This window comes from Mesoplodon bidens, assembly GCF_964165515.1.
Source record: "Mesoplodon bidens genome assembly, chromosome: 1".
In the NCBI taxonomy this organism is placed as follows: domain Eukaryota; kingdom Metazoa; phylum Chordata; class Mammalia; order Artiodactyla; family Ziphiidae; genus Mesoplodon; species Mesoplodon bidens.
This window is the reverse complement of record NC_138176.1, coordinates 51,544,891-51,559,980: the sequence shown is the minus strand read 5'-3', so window position 1 is coordinate 51,559,980 and position 15,090 is coordinate 51,544,891. Positions and strand designations below refer to the sequence as shown.

At 58.3% G+C, this 15,090-nt stretch overlaps 2 protein-coding genes across 9 annotated transcripts in view; both read left to right on the top strand.

Moving 5' to 3' along the window:
• Window positions 1–2,062: 2,062 nt before the first annotated feature.
• OPN4 (opsin 4) lies at window positions 2,063–11,941 on the top strand (the record flags this gene model as incomplete). The annotated part of the gene is made up of 10 exons (XM_081249100.1): window positions 2,063–2,206; window positions 3,421–3,566; window positions 4,633–4,766; window positions 5,088–5,291; window positions 5,948–6,119; window positions 6,562–6,726; window positions 7,674–7,781; window positions 8,641–8,821; window positions 9,969–10,112; window positions 11,903–11,941. 10 exons carry the CDS (start codon window positions 2,063–2,065, stop codon window positions 11,939–11,941), a joined length of 1,437 nt encoding a protein of 478 aa, XP_081105226.1.
• Window positions 11,942–14,743: 2,802 nt separating this feature from the next.
• The window catches only part of LDB3 (LIM domain binding 3), a 60,108-nt gene continuing 59,761 nt past the window's right edge, over window positions 14,744–15,090 (top strand). For all 8 annotated transcript variants that reach the window (XM_081245915.1, XM_081245920.1, XM_081245914.1 and 5 more), the window contains exon 1: window positions 14,744–14,857. In XM_081245915.1, the coding sequence (XP_081102041.1) occupies window positions 14,765–14,857 (93 nt within the window). In that variant the 5' untranslated portion in view covers window positions 14,744–14,764. The remainder of the gene's footprint in view (window positions 14,858–15,090) is intronic.

Here is a 15,090-nt window from a genome sequence, read left to right as displayed (position 1 = left end):
GGGCAGCTTTCAGCCCTCTCCCTTCCTGTGCCCCTAGTACTCCCCTGTGGGTGAGGGACCTGGAAAGCTTTTCCCAACTCCAGCCACGCCAGCAAAGCGTGAAGAGCAGACAGTGAGTCAGTGCAGAGCTGTGGGCGAGGGCTCCGAGTACCACAAGGCACACTGGACATCTTCGGATCTCCCTGGCATGGCGAGTGGGATGGTGGGGGGAATGGGTGTGATCACCTATAAACTCCTAGGCCAGGCTGAGCAGAAGGGTGGCTCGGGCTGGTCCAGGAGAGCTATGGAGACTGGCCAGGCAGACAGCTGGCACCACTGCCCACCCAGGGCATAGGACATTTCTCCATGAGCAGCCCCTGGGGTGGGGTGAGAAAATTAAAGAGCAAGGACATCCACAAGTGAAGTGGGAGGGCTGACCTCCTGGCCAGTAGTGGGAGTGGAGAGGACCCACACTGTCTACTGGCAACAGTGGCAGGTGGGGGTGGTGTGGAGGAACGACGCATGTGGGCTCCGTAACCCTTCCCTGCTCTGCTCTGTCAGAGGGAACCACATCTCTCAAGCCCCCCTACCTCTGGCTTCCAGGTAGGTTTGGCCATTGCAAGGCACCTGAGAAGGACAGGAGATCGGGAGAGTGGTGGGCGTTCATAACCCGCTTTCTGCTCACTGTGGCACTTCTGCCAGCAGTCGCGTCCCCACTCAGCCTCCCGCTCCCACCTGTGAGCGCCCTCTCTCTGTGACACCCTGCTGTGCAGCCCCAGCCCCTGGAATCCCACCCTCCTCCTGCTGTCCTCCCCTAAGAGGTAGGCGTGGCCTGGGGGTCCCCTCCACCTCTCTGATACTCACTCAGCTCACGCCAGGCCTGCAGGCCTGGGTGAGCTCCCAGGTCTCTACCAGCTTTGTGGGTTTTTTTTTCTTTTTTTTTCAAACTTTCTATTTCATTAAAAAGTTTATGATCAAAGACACAGACCTACTAGACAATGGACTTGAGGATATGGGGAGGGGGAAGGGTAAGCTGGGACAAAGTGAGAGAGTGGCATGGACATATATACACTACCAAATGTAAAATAGATAGCTAGTGGGAAGCAGCCACATGGCACAAGGAGATCAGCTCGGTGCTTTGTGACCACCTAGAGGGGTGGGATGGGGAGGGTGGGAGGGAGGGAGACGCAAGAGGGAAGAGATATGGGAACATATGTATATGTGTAACTGATTCACTTTGTTATAAAGCAGAAACTAACACACCATTGTAAAGCAATTATACTCCAATAAAGATGTAAAAAAAAAAAAAGTTTATGATCAAAAACCAACAAACAAAAGATGCCTCGTGATCTGATCTCCCCCCTGATTGTGCTATATCCTGGTGTATCCTCTTAGCTTCTGCATCTGTGACATGGGGGGACCAGCCTTGGTTCTGGATGGGATGGTTGTGAAGGTGTGATGGCTCTGTGGGCAGACACGAGGGGAGGGTACCCCGTGGAAAGGCTGAGTCTAGGCTCCACAGAGCCCTGGAAGCAGGGGGTCTTGGGGGCGGCAGAGGCTGTTCTTGATGAGTTCAGGGAAGAAAGAGAGCCTGGCCAGAGGGGAGGACAAAGTGCAAGGGCCGGAGACTGGCAATCTCTTCTGAAATATACACATACACACACATTCACATGGACACACACTCTCATACTCACACACACACACACACGCACACACTCACTCGCCCACACATTCACACACGCGTGCCGCCATCATCAGGGACCTGCCTGAGGGAGCCGAGGTGCCAAGTGATTGGGCACGTACACTCCCAGCTCCACTACTTAAAGGTGGGGACAGACCCTGTGACTGTGACTCGCCATAACTGTGACACTCTCTCCTTTGTGCTTCACTGGACACAGAGCAGCCACCAGCCCCAAGAACAGCTCCAGGCTGGGTCTACGCCGGACACAGGAGCAGGCAGCCGGTGGACCGCGAAGGGGTGCTGAGGATGGAGGAACGTTGGGAGGCTGGGCACAGCTAATATCCTGAGCTTCCCGTGCCCTTGACTTCTCTGTGGGCTTGAGAAGGGCCACCCCACATCAGGATGAACTCTCCTTCGGGGACAAGAGCCCCACTGGACCCGGCCCAGGAATCCAACGGCATAGCCACCACAGCTTCCCACAGCAGGTGGGACAGCTCCTGGAGCAGCACCTCCAGCCTGGACCACCCTCCACCCATCAGCCCCACGGTAAGCCTGGGGTGAGCGTGTGCCTCCCTCCCGCTCCCTGGTGCTCTTCCTAGGGGCACACAGGGGCTTTGACAAGGTTCCACAGCTCTGCTGTGGGACCTTGGGCATGTTACTGAACTTCTTTGAGCCTGTCCTACGCGAAGAGACCAATAGAGGGGAGTGTGGCATGTTTTCCTTCCTTGTGGAGAGCATCCAAGGAACAAAAACCAGCCCTGTGGGACAAAGGGCTGGAATGGCACGTCCATTTCTTTCTGAGGGTAGTAGGATGCCCCCCAGAGCCTTCCAGAGAGGAAGGCTGCCCTGGGCCTCTGGATTTGTCCCAGCCCAGAGTGAGGTATTTAGTGCCTTCTGCTGCTTCCATCATCCTAGCCGGGGCCCAGGGCCATACCCCAGCAACCCCACCATTAACTGGGGAGGGATGAGGGCACCCTCAAGACTGTGGGATGCTGGCCTAGGTTCTGGACAGGATGGAAAGGCTCCAGTAGCTACAGGAGCCAGGGCAGGACAGAAATTAAACCACTCCCTTCCCTGGCAAGGAGCTGGGATGGGAGGAGTCTTTAAAGCCTCTTGTACTGGCCTCATAGGATCATGACCTCCCTACAGTGACCTAGGAGGCCTGAATTTTCTTTTTAAGAGACAATTCTTTTTCTCACTCTCACACCAGGTGTCAAAGTCAGCCCTACCCAGTTGTATAGTTGAAGAATACAACCTCCTTCTTTGAAGCTGGGAAGGGTGTGGGACTCCTAAGAAGAGGGTCTCCACCCCACTCTACCTCCCCAGAGTGAACGGGGACTGGAATACCATTGCTGGCTGTCTCGGGCACTTGGGATGGGGCCCATACAGAGGACAGGAACGCACCCAGGAGATGGCTCTGCCTTCTCCCCAAGGAAAGATAAAGTCACTCCAGCCATGTCCCTGCTTGCCAAACATGTGTCTGTCTGTCCTACCAGCCTCCAAAGGTGATCTGAGCACACTTCTAGAAGACTTTTGCATCTGGGCCATGGTATAGGAACTTGGGCTCAACTTTAGGAGACCTGTGTTTCCATTCCAGCTCAGCCACTTGTTAGCTGTGTGGGCAAATGGCTTTGCCACTCTGAGCCTGCCCCCCTGCGGCAGTTTTTTACCTGCCCCATTGGGAACCCTAACTCTTCTTCTCAGGACTATTTGAAGGTGATGGAGTCATGTGATGCCCTTGTTTCTCTGTCTCTTCACAGACAGCCAGGGCTCAGGCTGCTGCCTGGGTCCCCTTTCCCACGGTCGACGTTCCAGACTACGCCCACTACACCCTGGGCACGGTGATCCTGCTGGTGGGGCTCACAGGGATGCTGGGAAATCTGACGGTCATCTATACCTTCTGCAGGTACCTGGTTGGCAGGATGGGGGCCTGGGCACTGAGGGCAGCCAGCCATGCAGAGACAGGGCAGAACACAGGGTGGAAATTCTGGTGCCAGCTCTGCCAGGGCGCTGTTGAGTCTGGGTGGGGAGGCCAGGGCCAATGGTCTCAGGCTCAGGCCTCCATCTTCAAACCCAGGAAAGGGGCCCAAATGTAATCCAGGGCAGCTTGAATGGCACATTTAATTGGGCCCCAGGCACACCGTCTGTGTAGGGTATGTGTCCCTATGACGCCCACGTCTCTGCCTATTCTGCCCTGCTCTCGGCTCACCTCCACCATCACCTGTGCCCGTGGGCACCCTCCCTCTGCCTCAAAGAGCAGCCCTGGTACCAGGGTCCTGAGTCCTCAAGCCCTTCAGCAACCAGCCCTGGCCACCACCCTTGGCTTCCTTCCCTACCTGCCCCACTCGCCGCCTGAATGGCTGAGACAGGCACGTGGAGAAGTGAACTCCTGGCTCTACCACCTATTAGCTGAAACGACTTGAGCAGGTTACTTCTTTGAGTCCACTTCTCTTGTCTGCAAATTGAAGTTGAGATTTACTTCCTAGAGTCAATGTGATGATTAAGTAAGCTGTTATATGTGCGGTGTCCAGCAAATGAGTGAATCCTGGCTGTGCCACTTCCTGAGTCTTGTGACCGCAAACCACTTCACGGGTGGGAGCCTCCGTGTTCTTATCTGCGAAATGAAATGGGGTGAGGGGGTAGGTGTGAAGATGGATGATTACGGGAGACGAGGTTTGTGAAAGCACCTGGCCTGTGGGCACCATCGTCAACTCCTCTCCCCTTTGCCAGCCCCGAAGGTGAGGGCTGCGGGAACACTGGGAGAAGGGGGACAGGAGAGGCATGACTTGCTGCCTTGAGGGGTCTCACTTCTTAGCCCACAATGCCAGGCTCCAGAGCTGTTTGGCTGGTACTCGCTGGGCAGCGGGATGGGCCTGTGGGCCAGCAGCTCATGCCAGTGTGCAAGCATACATGTGTGTGCACGTGTGTTTGAGGGAAGCTCCCCACTCCTGACAGTTTCTGACCCCTCACAGGAGCAGAGGGCTCAGGACGCCTGCCAACATGTTCATCATCAACCTCGCGGTCAGCGACTTCCTCATGTCCTTCACCCAGGCCCCCGTCTTCTTCGTCAGCAGCGTCTATAAGCAGTGGCTCTTTGGAGAGGCAGGTAGACACTTGGGACTCCCTCTTGCTGGAGGGAGGAGGAGGGTTGGGACAGGGGATGTCCACAGTGGAGGGTGGCCCAGATGAGAAGGCGATGTGCTCTTCCTGGGCAAAGAGTGGTTAGTCCCCCTCAGTCTCATGAGTTAGCGAGAGGTTTCCGTGAGCCTCTGTCAGATGCATGTAGGCGGGGTGGAGAGGAACTAGGCCTGCTTTCCTTGAGAGGCAAACGTAGGAGCTGAGTACACGCAATCCACAGACCCTCCTTCCCCTGGGGTATCTGACGGGCTCCCTGCCAAGGACTGAGGTCAGGGAGCTGTGCCCACAGGCTGTGAGTTCTATGCCTTCTGTGGGGCTGTCTTTGGCATCACCTCCATGATTACCCTGACGGCCATCGCCCTGGACCGCTACCTGGTGATCACACGCCCACTGGCCACCGTCGGGATGGCGTCCAAGAGGCGGGCGGCGCTTGTCCTGCTGGGCGTCTGGCTCTATGCCCTGGCTTGGAGTCTGCCGCCTTTCTTTGGCTGGAGTAAGTGGGCTCAGGGAATCAGGGGAAGGGAAGATAGGCTGGGAGGGGTACATTCAAGGGGCAGGTAGGTGGACTTGGGTTGACCAGCTGGCAGGAGGGGCCGAGGGACTGCTTAAGTCTCAGAGCAAATGGACATGAAGGGGGCATGACTAGCAGCAGGGGGAACTGAGGCTGTACCATCAACAATCAGAGGATAACCTGGGCTCCCCTCCCCAAATACAGAGGGGAAGACCACGTGATTCCTGGCTGGCGGGAAGTGACAGGTGCATCTGATGCTGAGTTTGCAATGAGTCAGACAGGCAGGAGTTGGGGTGTGAGGCCTCAGCAGGTAGGAGGGTTAGCAGCAAGGCACCCACCCTTCTGAGGCAGGACCAGGAAGCTGACTGAAGTCTTGGGGGAGTAAGACCCTGGGGCTATGGTGAGGTCTCTCTTCCAAACTGGCAAGATTGGGCAGCAGTGGACTTTGCCAGCTGTCTCCTGCTAGAACCAGCTTGGAAAGCTCCCCTCCACGTGCCCCGGCTTCCTCACTCCACTGGGCAGGGCTGGGGCCGGGGCCAATGTTTGAGAAGCTCAGACCCCACATCCAAAGCCCCTGCTGGATGAGGAGCCTGAGTCGGCGCTGCCCTGAAGGCTGAGCACCTGCCCCTGGTTCCCAGGTGCCTATGTGCCCGAGGGGCTGCTGACCTCTTGCTCTTGGGACTACGTGAGCTTCATGCCATCGGTCCGCGCCTACACCATGCTGCTCTTCTGCTTTGTGTTCTTCCTCCCCCTGCTTGTCATCATCTACTGCTACATCTTCATCTTCAAGGCCATCCGGGAGACGGGCCAGTAAGAGCTGGGCATGAAGGAGGGCCTCCATGGGAGGGGGGCTGTGCCCCTTGGCCAGGGCTGCCCGTGACTCACATCTGTACCCACACCCCAGGGCACTCCCAGCCCCAGATGGGCAAAGACCAGCTCAGTACATGTGCTTATGGGATGGGGTGCCGAAAGGCCAGTACAACCTGGGTGCTTAGAAAAGTCTCAGGAGACACGGTCTTCTGAAGTGTGGGCCTTCAGCCTTGGTCAGGGGGTGTGGGGGAAAGAGAAGACACGAGAGGTAGAAGCACAGGGAGGCAGCTCAGGCTGGATATATTGGGGAACTTTCTGGGAGTCAGGGTTGCCTGCACTGGAAGGGAGGGCCGGGTCCAAGAAGGCTCCCTGACAGTAGCCATGACCCTGGCACTCACTGCAACCCGAGTGGGGTCAGACCCACATTCTGCATGCTTCCTAGAGCTCTCCAGACTTTCGGGGCCAGCGAGGGTGGTGGTGAGTGCCCCTGGCAACGGCAGCGTCTGCAGAATGAGTGGAAAATGGCCAAGATCGAGCTGTTGGTCATCCTTCTCTTCGTGCTCTCCTGGGCCCCCTACTCCACTGTGGCCCTGATGGGCTTTGCTGGGTGAGCAGTGGCTAAGGGGCTGGGGCAGCGGCTGGAAGGGTGGGAGAAGGGTAAGGGGACCCTGGGGCAGCCTCTCCCTCCCCAGCCCAAGCCCAAGCCCAAGCCAGCCGTCCTCACACCCTAGGTCCAGCCTCACAGGCTTATTCTCCCCCTGCTATGAGATGCCCCACGGGAGCCGGGCCTGTCTCATTCCTGGAGGCACTAGGAGACATGCTGGGGGAGTTCTGGGCCACACTGGGTTTGGTTTGAGGGCCTGCAAGGGCTGCCAGGTCCTGCCAGATCCCTTGGGAATATGCAACTTTCCCTGAGGTTGTGGTTTCCTCTTCATCCAGACTGTGGGCACACAGCCAGGGTGCTACTCACCTCCCGCCCTCTAGTCCTTTGTGGCTAGAGTCTGCGGACTTTGATATCTGCAGCAGCATGGAGGCAGGCCAGACTTCAGGAGCACTTTGAGACAGTGAGAACTATGAATCCTTGCAGGTGCTTGGGTATGAGACCTTCTCCTGGTGCAGGAACGGCCTGGTCCCCTCTGGGGCTCTCCTGCGCAGTTACTCTCAAGGAGCCAGGGGCACAGCAGGCATCAGGGTTCGGCAGGGCATGGGGAGAGCTGGGCAGAGGGCCAGAGTCATTGGGGGTGGGGAGGGTTTACTGCCAGCAGCACAGGCTCCAAGGGACAGTGGGACCTGGCGAAACCCCCAACCTGGCACATCTTCTCAGTGCCCTTCCCTCAACTGCTCCCTGGGTTCCCACTCCCCTCAGATCAGGATTCTTCCTGGCATTTCAGTCCCTCCCCCAGGGATGACTTGGTCATACTGGTTTGGACCAGGCTGGGCTGTGCCCTGGCAGGGCTTGGTTGGCCTATGAAGAAGGTTCCTGAGAGGGCTGGTGGGTTGTGGAGTCCCCAGGGAGGGCCAGCTGGCAGAGGGACCACAGCTTCTCTGTCCTAGGTACGCACATGTCCTGACGCCCTACATGAACTCGGTGCCAGCTGTCATCGCCAAGGCCTCTGCCATCTACAACCCCATCATTTATGCCATCACCCATCCCAAGTACAGGTGTGGCCCTCTGCCAGAACCCAGCCCCAGATCCCCAGTCCCACCCTCATGGGCATAGAGGGCCTGGGCCTATAAATGGGGGCAGAGGCCAGCCATCTTTCCTGTCCCTTGTGTACATGCATCGGGTGGGGAACGCTAGCAGCTGAGAGCAGCCAGTGACACTGGTTGGGATCTGGAGCTGGTGTGACCCTCTCTGCTGTCCCAGCTTCCTAGGAGGCTCAGCTTGGAGGGACATCAGAGTTCCCTGGGCAGTGTCCAATACTAACTGGGATTTTCAGAGCTGAGGCCAAAAGGCAGCCAGGATGGCTGATCAGCAGTGCTGCTTGCTACAAAGAGAGGCCCCCAGACAGTGGCAGCCTGGAGAGATCACAGCAGGGAGAGCTCCACTGCACTTCAGGGGCCCTGGCAGAGGCCTGGGGCTTGTTCTGACCCAGAGTGCTCTCTGCTGATAGAATCCCAGCACAGCTGGCCTCTTCCACGAGGGGGCCTTCAGTGCTTCCTTTTGCCTGGTGGTGTCAGTAACTCAGCACCCTGCTGAGGCCAGCTGTAGGCCTTAGCCCATCCAGCTCAGAGGCGGCTCAGGAGCCTTCTTGGTCCCCATTTGCAGAAATGCGGCTTAGGTCAGCCACTCGAGAACTGAAAGCAAGCATTTGGCTGAACGTGCCACCCTAAGGCTCTCCCTCCATGCCCATGGACTCAGTGTCTGTCTGCCCATCCTCATAACCCCAATGTCTTTATGTCCCCAATTCCCCAGTGGCCCTTTGTCCACTCCCATTAGCCCAGTATCAGTCTGTCCATCCACCCCCATCTCCTCAAGTCTGTCTGTCCATCCCCCTAACCCGATGTGCTGTCCTTGCAGAATGGCCATCGCCCAGCACCTGCCCTGCCTCGGGGTGCTGCTGGGCGTGTCAGGTCAGCGCACTGGCCTGTACACCAGCTACCGCTTCACCCACCGCTCCACACTGAGCAGCCAGGCCTCGGACCTCAGCTGGATCTCTGGACGGAGGCGCCAGGTGTCCCTGGGCTCTGAGAGCGAGGTGGTAAGGAGGCTGGGCCCTCGCTGACTGGCACCTCGCCATCCTTTCCTCTGGGCGGGGCTGCCTCTGAGACTCAGGGACCCTCAGGAACCTGGGACACTGGCAGGAAGAGCACCTCACCACCACCCCCCCATGGCCTTCCCACATACCATCGTCCCTGCCAGACAGGGGCACTGGGGTCAGAGAGGCAACATGTTGGCCCAAGGTCACCCAGCAGCAGGGCCAGGACTAAACATGGGTCTTCCAACTCCAGGCCGCCTCTTTTCCATGCCAGCACTATCCCAGGGCCTTAGAGCCTCAGATTGAAAAGCCTAGCATTTCTGACCCTAGATGGGCCTCAAGAGAGACAAGCAGGAGCTAGCTCAGGACCCTTCATCCTCAGCATTAAGCAACCTCCTCCTGGAGCTCGCAGGATACAGTGGAAGGAGCACTGGCTCTGGAGTCGGGGGACCTGTGTTCAAGCCTGAGTTCAAGTCCTTACTGTGTGAGTTTGTGCAGGTCACTCACCCTCTCTGAGCCTCCGTGTCCTCCTCTGAAAGGGAAAATCATCACGTCTACATCTAAGACTAGATAGGGTGCCCATGGATGCTGACCCTACCGCTGTGGTCAGCCATGGGAGCTACCAGTCTGCCAGCCCCTACTTGGGGCCTGAAGCTCTGATGCCCCCTGATGTCACCAGGAGAGTTCCCTGTGACCTGAGCCCCTGTCCCCAGCTCCTCCATCATTGTGCCTACAGGGCCCACTCTGGGCCTCACCAAGTGCTTCCATGACCTCCTCCCACTGCCCCCATCCCTGAGGGTCTCAGTTGAGGGGCTGAGGGAGGAGCTGTCAGAGGACCCATCCCTGAACTAATGTAGTAAACATCAAGGAGTGAATCTTATCCATTAAGAGGGCCTAGATCCTCATGAAGACATACCCATCCTACATGCTCAAGAAAGCACACAAGCACACACACACATACACACACATCCCAGCACATGCACGCACAGTTTGCAAGGGTTTGGTGACCAGCAACCCTGCCAACAGTATTGTGGGCTTCACCCCAGTGAGTAAGTGTAGAGAGGATGGAGAAAGGCCTGGTCAGGGAGGGGGCAGAAGCAGGGATGCAGAACGTCCCCCTCACCTCACAGGGACTCTCCCACTCCCCCAGGGCTGGACAGACACGGAGGCAACAGTGGCTTGGGGGACTTCCCAGCAAGTGAGTGGATGGTCCCCCTGCGGTCAGGGCCCTGAGGATGTGGAAGCCAAGGCCCCTCCCAAGTCCCAGGGACAGGAAGCAGAGGCTCCCGGAAAGGTAACTGGGCCTGGCACCTGCCAATCTATAAAAGGGAGGGGATAAGGAGCAAGTAGCCCAGGGAGCGGCCAGGAGAGGGGAGCAGACCCAATGCCCTCTGGGAATCACCCCCTCCCTGCACCTCCCAGCTTTCCCTTGCTCACCTGGGGGTCCTGGGTGTCTCCGTGACTCCAAGATGTTCTAAGCAGGCCTGAGTGTGACTGTGCCTGAGAGTGTCTGTGTGTGTTTGTGTGACCTTGACTGTGCATGTACATAGCAGGTGGTGGCGGCTCTACCGTACTATGATGAGTGTACGTCATGTATGTAAATGCGTGTGACCATGTGCCTGGCACACGCATTCTGTCCCTGTGGCACTGTGGGGCATGGGATTGAGTGTGCCCTAATGTGTCTGCTCTAAGCTGTGCATGTGACCAAGTGTGGGTAGCACGTACCTCTCTGTGTTTGGAAACTGGGTATACCTGGGGGTGTGGGGCTGTAATCGGTGTATGTGCTCACTGTGAATGCCCTGAGATTAGGGTATCGCCCAGAATACTTGTGGCTATTAAAAGAAGGCCAGCTGTCTGCCCAAGTGCCTATGGAACGGAATGTTGATGGTGATTAGAGAAGGCCATATTCTGGAACGCTGGAAACGCCGTGCGCACAGGTCCTGAGGCTGCCTTGCCCCTCAGCTGACAGCTCCCCACCCTGCCCCTCCACTCACACCCACACCACACCCCCAGCTCCCGGGCTGTCTCAGGCAGCGAGACGAAGGCCAGAGGCGCTCCCCTGCCTGTCCCAGAGAGGGGAGCCCTGGGCTGCTCCCTGCAGTTGTGGGACCCCTGCCTCTTCCAGCGTTCCCACCCCGGGGAGTACCACTCCCCAGGTGCCCCAACCCTGAGCCCGGGAACTGTTCATGACCACAGAGGTCAGGGCAGAGGCCAGCAGCGTCCCCCAGGCTGGCTGGACAATGATGAAAGGCACTGTGCCTCTCCTGAAGAGAATACTGGGCTGGGGTGGGGCGCTGGGCAGAGAGGCACAGCACATCAGCAGTCACCTAACGCGTGTGATAAGCACTGCCAATGAGGTATCAGCACACAGGGTGCTGAAAGCAGAGGCAAGTCCCCGAGGGCTCCCAGGAAAGGTGGAGGTAAAGCAGGGATTGCCAGGCAGGATGGGGCCGAGGAGCGGGGACTGGGCGGTTCAGGCTGAGGAAACAGCCTGTACAAACATAGCAGGGTGTCCCGGAACAGAATGTCTGTCTGTGACCCCAGGAGCAGTCAAGGGGCTCTGGGAGCTGGTGGTGGGGATGTAGGAGGGAAGGGGGCAGGAGGTGGTAGGAGCCAAGGGGAGGCCCACTAGGTGCTGTTGTGAGGGGTCTCCAGTCACGAGCCTGGGGGACAGGGAGCCCTTGGAGGGCTTCGCGGGGCACTGAGGGGCTTGGTCAACTTAGCAGATTAGCTGGGCCTCCCCGCAGTGGCTGCGGAAGGACAGGTTGAGTGGAATGGGCTGGCAGAGAGAAGATGGGAGGAAGTCGGTAGGACAGGCAAGGAATGAGGCATTTAAGACTGCAGGGAGAGAGGAGACATGTGGAAACATGTGGAAGAGGACTGCAGCGAAGGGGAGGATCGGATGGTGGGGGTGAGGAGAGCTCAGTCCCGACCCCAGGAGTCCGAGAGCCTGGGGACATCCCAGAGGGACGGCCATACAACCCCCCTCTGTCACGTGGTGCCCCTAAACACAGAGGGTCCCTGGGAGACTACTCCCAATGGGATACTCCTTGAGCTAAACAAATGTCTGCTGTTTGCTTTCAGACCAAAGGGCTGCTCCCCAGCCTGGACCCCCGGATGTAGGGTGCCCATCAGTTTGTCTTTCTGGGACATGCCCATGTCTTCTGGGACATGTGAAACCCCTTCACCTCCCCCTCACACACACACACAGACCCAGGATTACCCTGTGGGCCTGCGGGCTTTGGAAGTGGCCCTGTCACCCAAGCTGTGCTGGATTCGCGGCCCTGTACTGCAAAACTCCTGCTCTGCAAAGTGGTCTGCACCCACTTCTCAGCTCAAGAGCCTGCACCCCAGGCTCAGCCTGAAGAGTGGGCACCCAGGCCCTCCTGCGGCCCGGAACACAGACCTTCACTCGCTGGAACCCGTTACTCACCTCTGGCTTTCCCCCCAGAGTGCTATTTCCACCATGGCCCACCCTCTTCTGCACATGTGCATTTGGGGGCACACTCTCCTGTGTGTACATATTTGCATGCACACCGCACACACTGCACCTGTGGTTTGTTTCAAATCAGTGGTCTAATTCATCCCAGGGTGTGTGGCTCTGGCAGGATGTAGAAAAATAAAAAGCGGAGAAGGTCTCCGACAAGCACAGTCTCTACCTATTGGTGCCACCGTGGGAGAGAGACCCAAGGCCTGGCCTCTGATGCCGACAGCAGCCTCTCTTCCTCCTCTGCCTCTGTCCCTGACCTCGTGATTTTCACTCCTAAAACCCCATCTCAAACTGCAGGGAGCAGAGTGGAGGAGGGGCAAAGACCAGGCTTGCCCCCATCCCTACTCCCCGATGAGCTGCTGTTACTGGGAAGCAGCTTACGCCCGGCTTGTGAGTACCAGCTGCTCTCTGGCTGGCTTTGGATCTCCCAGGGGAGGCAGATGGAGGGAGGCTGGCCTTCCCCTTTAAGAGCATCCTTCTTGCTACCCCTCCCTTTCCCCGGAGGCAGCATAAGGCATCAGGCGGTGCTTGAGTCCAGAGAAAGAGCCTGCAGCTCCAGGTACGGCCTAGCCCAGGGTTCCCCATCCCTGTGCAGGATCAGCTCCTTCCTTTCCCCACACTGGTCATGCACTGCTGCTGGATCCTCACCAGCCTGGCAGGACAAACACCCTCCTCCCCTGGAGAGGAGATAAAGCTGGAGTCGGGATGGATGGGATGGGGCCTGGGGGAGGGGCAGAGGATGGGATGCGGGAGGTCAGGGTGCTGGCCATGAGCTGCTGGCCTCCTGGGCCAGACCTAGGCAGGCAGGACAACTGGGCTGCATGACACAGGGCAGAGGAGGTGGTGAAGTGGGGGAAAGAACACAGGTCCCTCCCTGGCTTTTCCACTTGATATTTCTGTGACCTTGGGCAAGTTAGCAAACGCCCCTGTGAAGTGGGGACTCCTTCTTGTCATGCATGTTGGATGTGCTAGGCCCAGAGTTTGAGGTGGGGGGTGTTGGCAGCTGGGAAATTTCTCACACCCAGGCCAGCACTGAGTCCTCAGGGCCCAGCTCAGGCCAGAGACCTCCAGGAGGGCGGAGAACAGAGGGCCCAGTTGCCTTCCCTGGGCCTCAGTTTCCTGAGCAGGGTGGGCCTTGATCTACCTCCAGACCACACAGAGCCTGAGGTCTCTTCTGAGAAAGGGCTTCTGGAGGTATCTTGGCTCCAAGACCACACTGGCAGGAGTCCCGAGGGGCCTAGGCCCCCATCCAGAACATACTGTCTCTGGGCTATGGACTGACCACAACACACACATTTTCCCCTCCCGGCCCCTTCTGGCCCCTTGTCCCAGCAGCTGAGCAAATGGCCTCCTCTCCTCCCTGTCCCCTGCCAGTCCGGTGCAAAGGGCACGGGGGCCTGGCATGCAACACTGGCAGCTGGAGCTTTCCATGCTGCTGTCAAGTTTTCAGAGCACAAATGAGACAGGAGAGCCAGGAATAACTGCTAGGCTCCAGAGGGTCTGGAGGGTGGGGGCCTGCCCCAGACCTGCTTTCAGACCCTGCGCTGAGGGTGCAGGCAGGGGGCCCCCACCGCCAGCTTTGGGTATCAGGAGGTGCCTGCCACCACCGGCAGCCTGTTATCTGGCACGAGTCCTCATAGGAATGAGCTCAGACTCCAGTATGGCTTGGGTCTACTACCTGTGTGGCCTTGGGGAAGTTACTTAACCTCTCTGAGCGGGACAAGTGGCAGCCTCTCAGGATCTGAGGACATAATGGCGTGAAGGGTCCAGAGCTGAGCTTGGCCATGCCCAGAGCTGCTGCTATTATGATGATTGTTTTTATGGTTGGACAACCCTGGGGCCTGAAGTTGTCCCTTATCTTGGGCCACCATGAGGATAAGGGGCAACTTTAGGGTCCTCACCAGGGAACACAGGGCAGCAAAGACCCAAGTCACAAAGCCCCAAGCCAAGGGAGCTCAGCCACGGTCTTCTGGGCAAGGGGGTGGGTACAGCCAGGCAGAGAGGGCAGCTGGGCAGTCTGGGCTCTCCAGAGGGTGGAGGGAGCAAGGAGAGGAGAACAGGGGGACAGAGCATTATCACTAACCTGGCCAGGCCCCTCTCCTGCCCCCTGGGGGGTGCTGGGTGCCGGACACCCCTCCCCACGGGCTATATTAGCCTTGTGAGTCACAGTGGACCGGCTGGGAGGCCGAGGGCGGGCGGGCACAGTGTAGGGTTACAGTCCATTTATGGGCGCAGCAGAGGGCAGATATCAGTGTCGATGGCATTCGTTCCCAGCTATTCTTAGGAGCCTCTCAGGAGCTGCACACAGCCCGGCCAGGCAGAAGGGGACGGAGCAGGCAAGGCTGGGGGGTCGGGGGCAGGCGCCGAGGTACGGGCAGGGGAGGCAGGGTGTGTGAGGGTCCTCTCACTCTACTCTTCTCCCTTCATCCGCAGAGGCTGCCGCTGTCAGCACCGGCATGTCTTACAGCGTGACCCTGACCGGGCCTGGGCCCTGGGGCTTCCGTCTGCAGGGGGGCAAGGACTTCAACATGCCACTCACCATATCCCGGGTGAGTGTGCACGGCCCACAGCCTAGAATCCCCAGGGGCGGGGCATGCTCAAAGGAGGGTGTGTGTGTCCATTCGTCCATCTGTCTGTCCTCCCTGAGGCTCTTGGAAAGCAGAGCACACTTTCCTGGTCTGGGGGTGGGACTGGACCCAACTGGGTACTGCCGGCCACAGGCCCCTGGTCTTGGCCACAGCTGTTGCCCACCCTCGTTGGCTGGCCTATTATGAGTATGAAA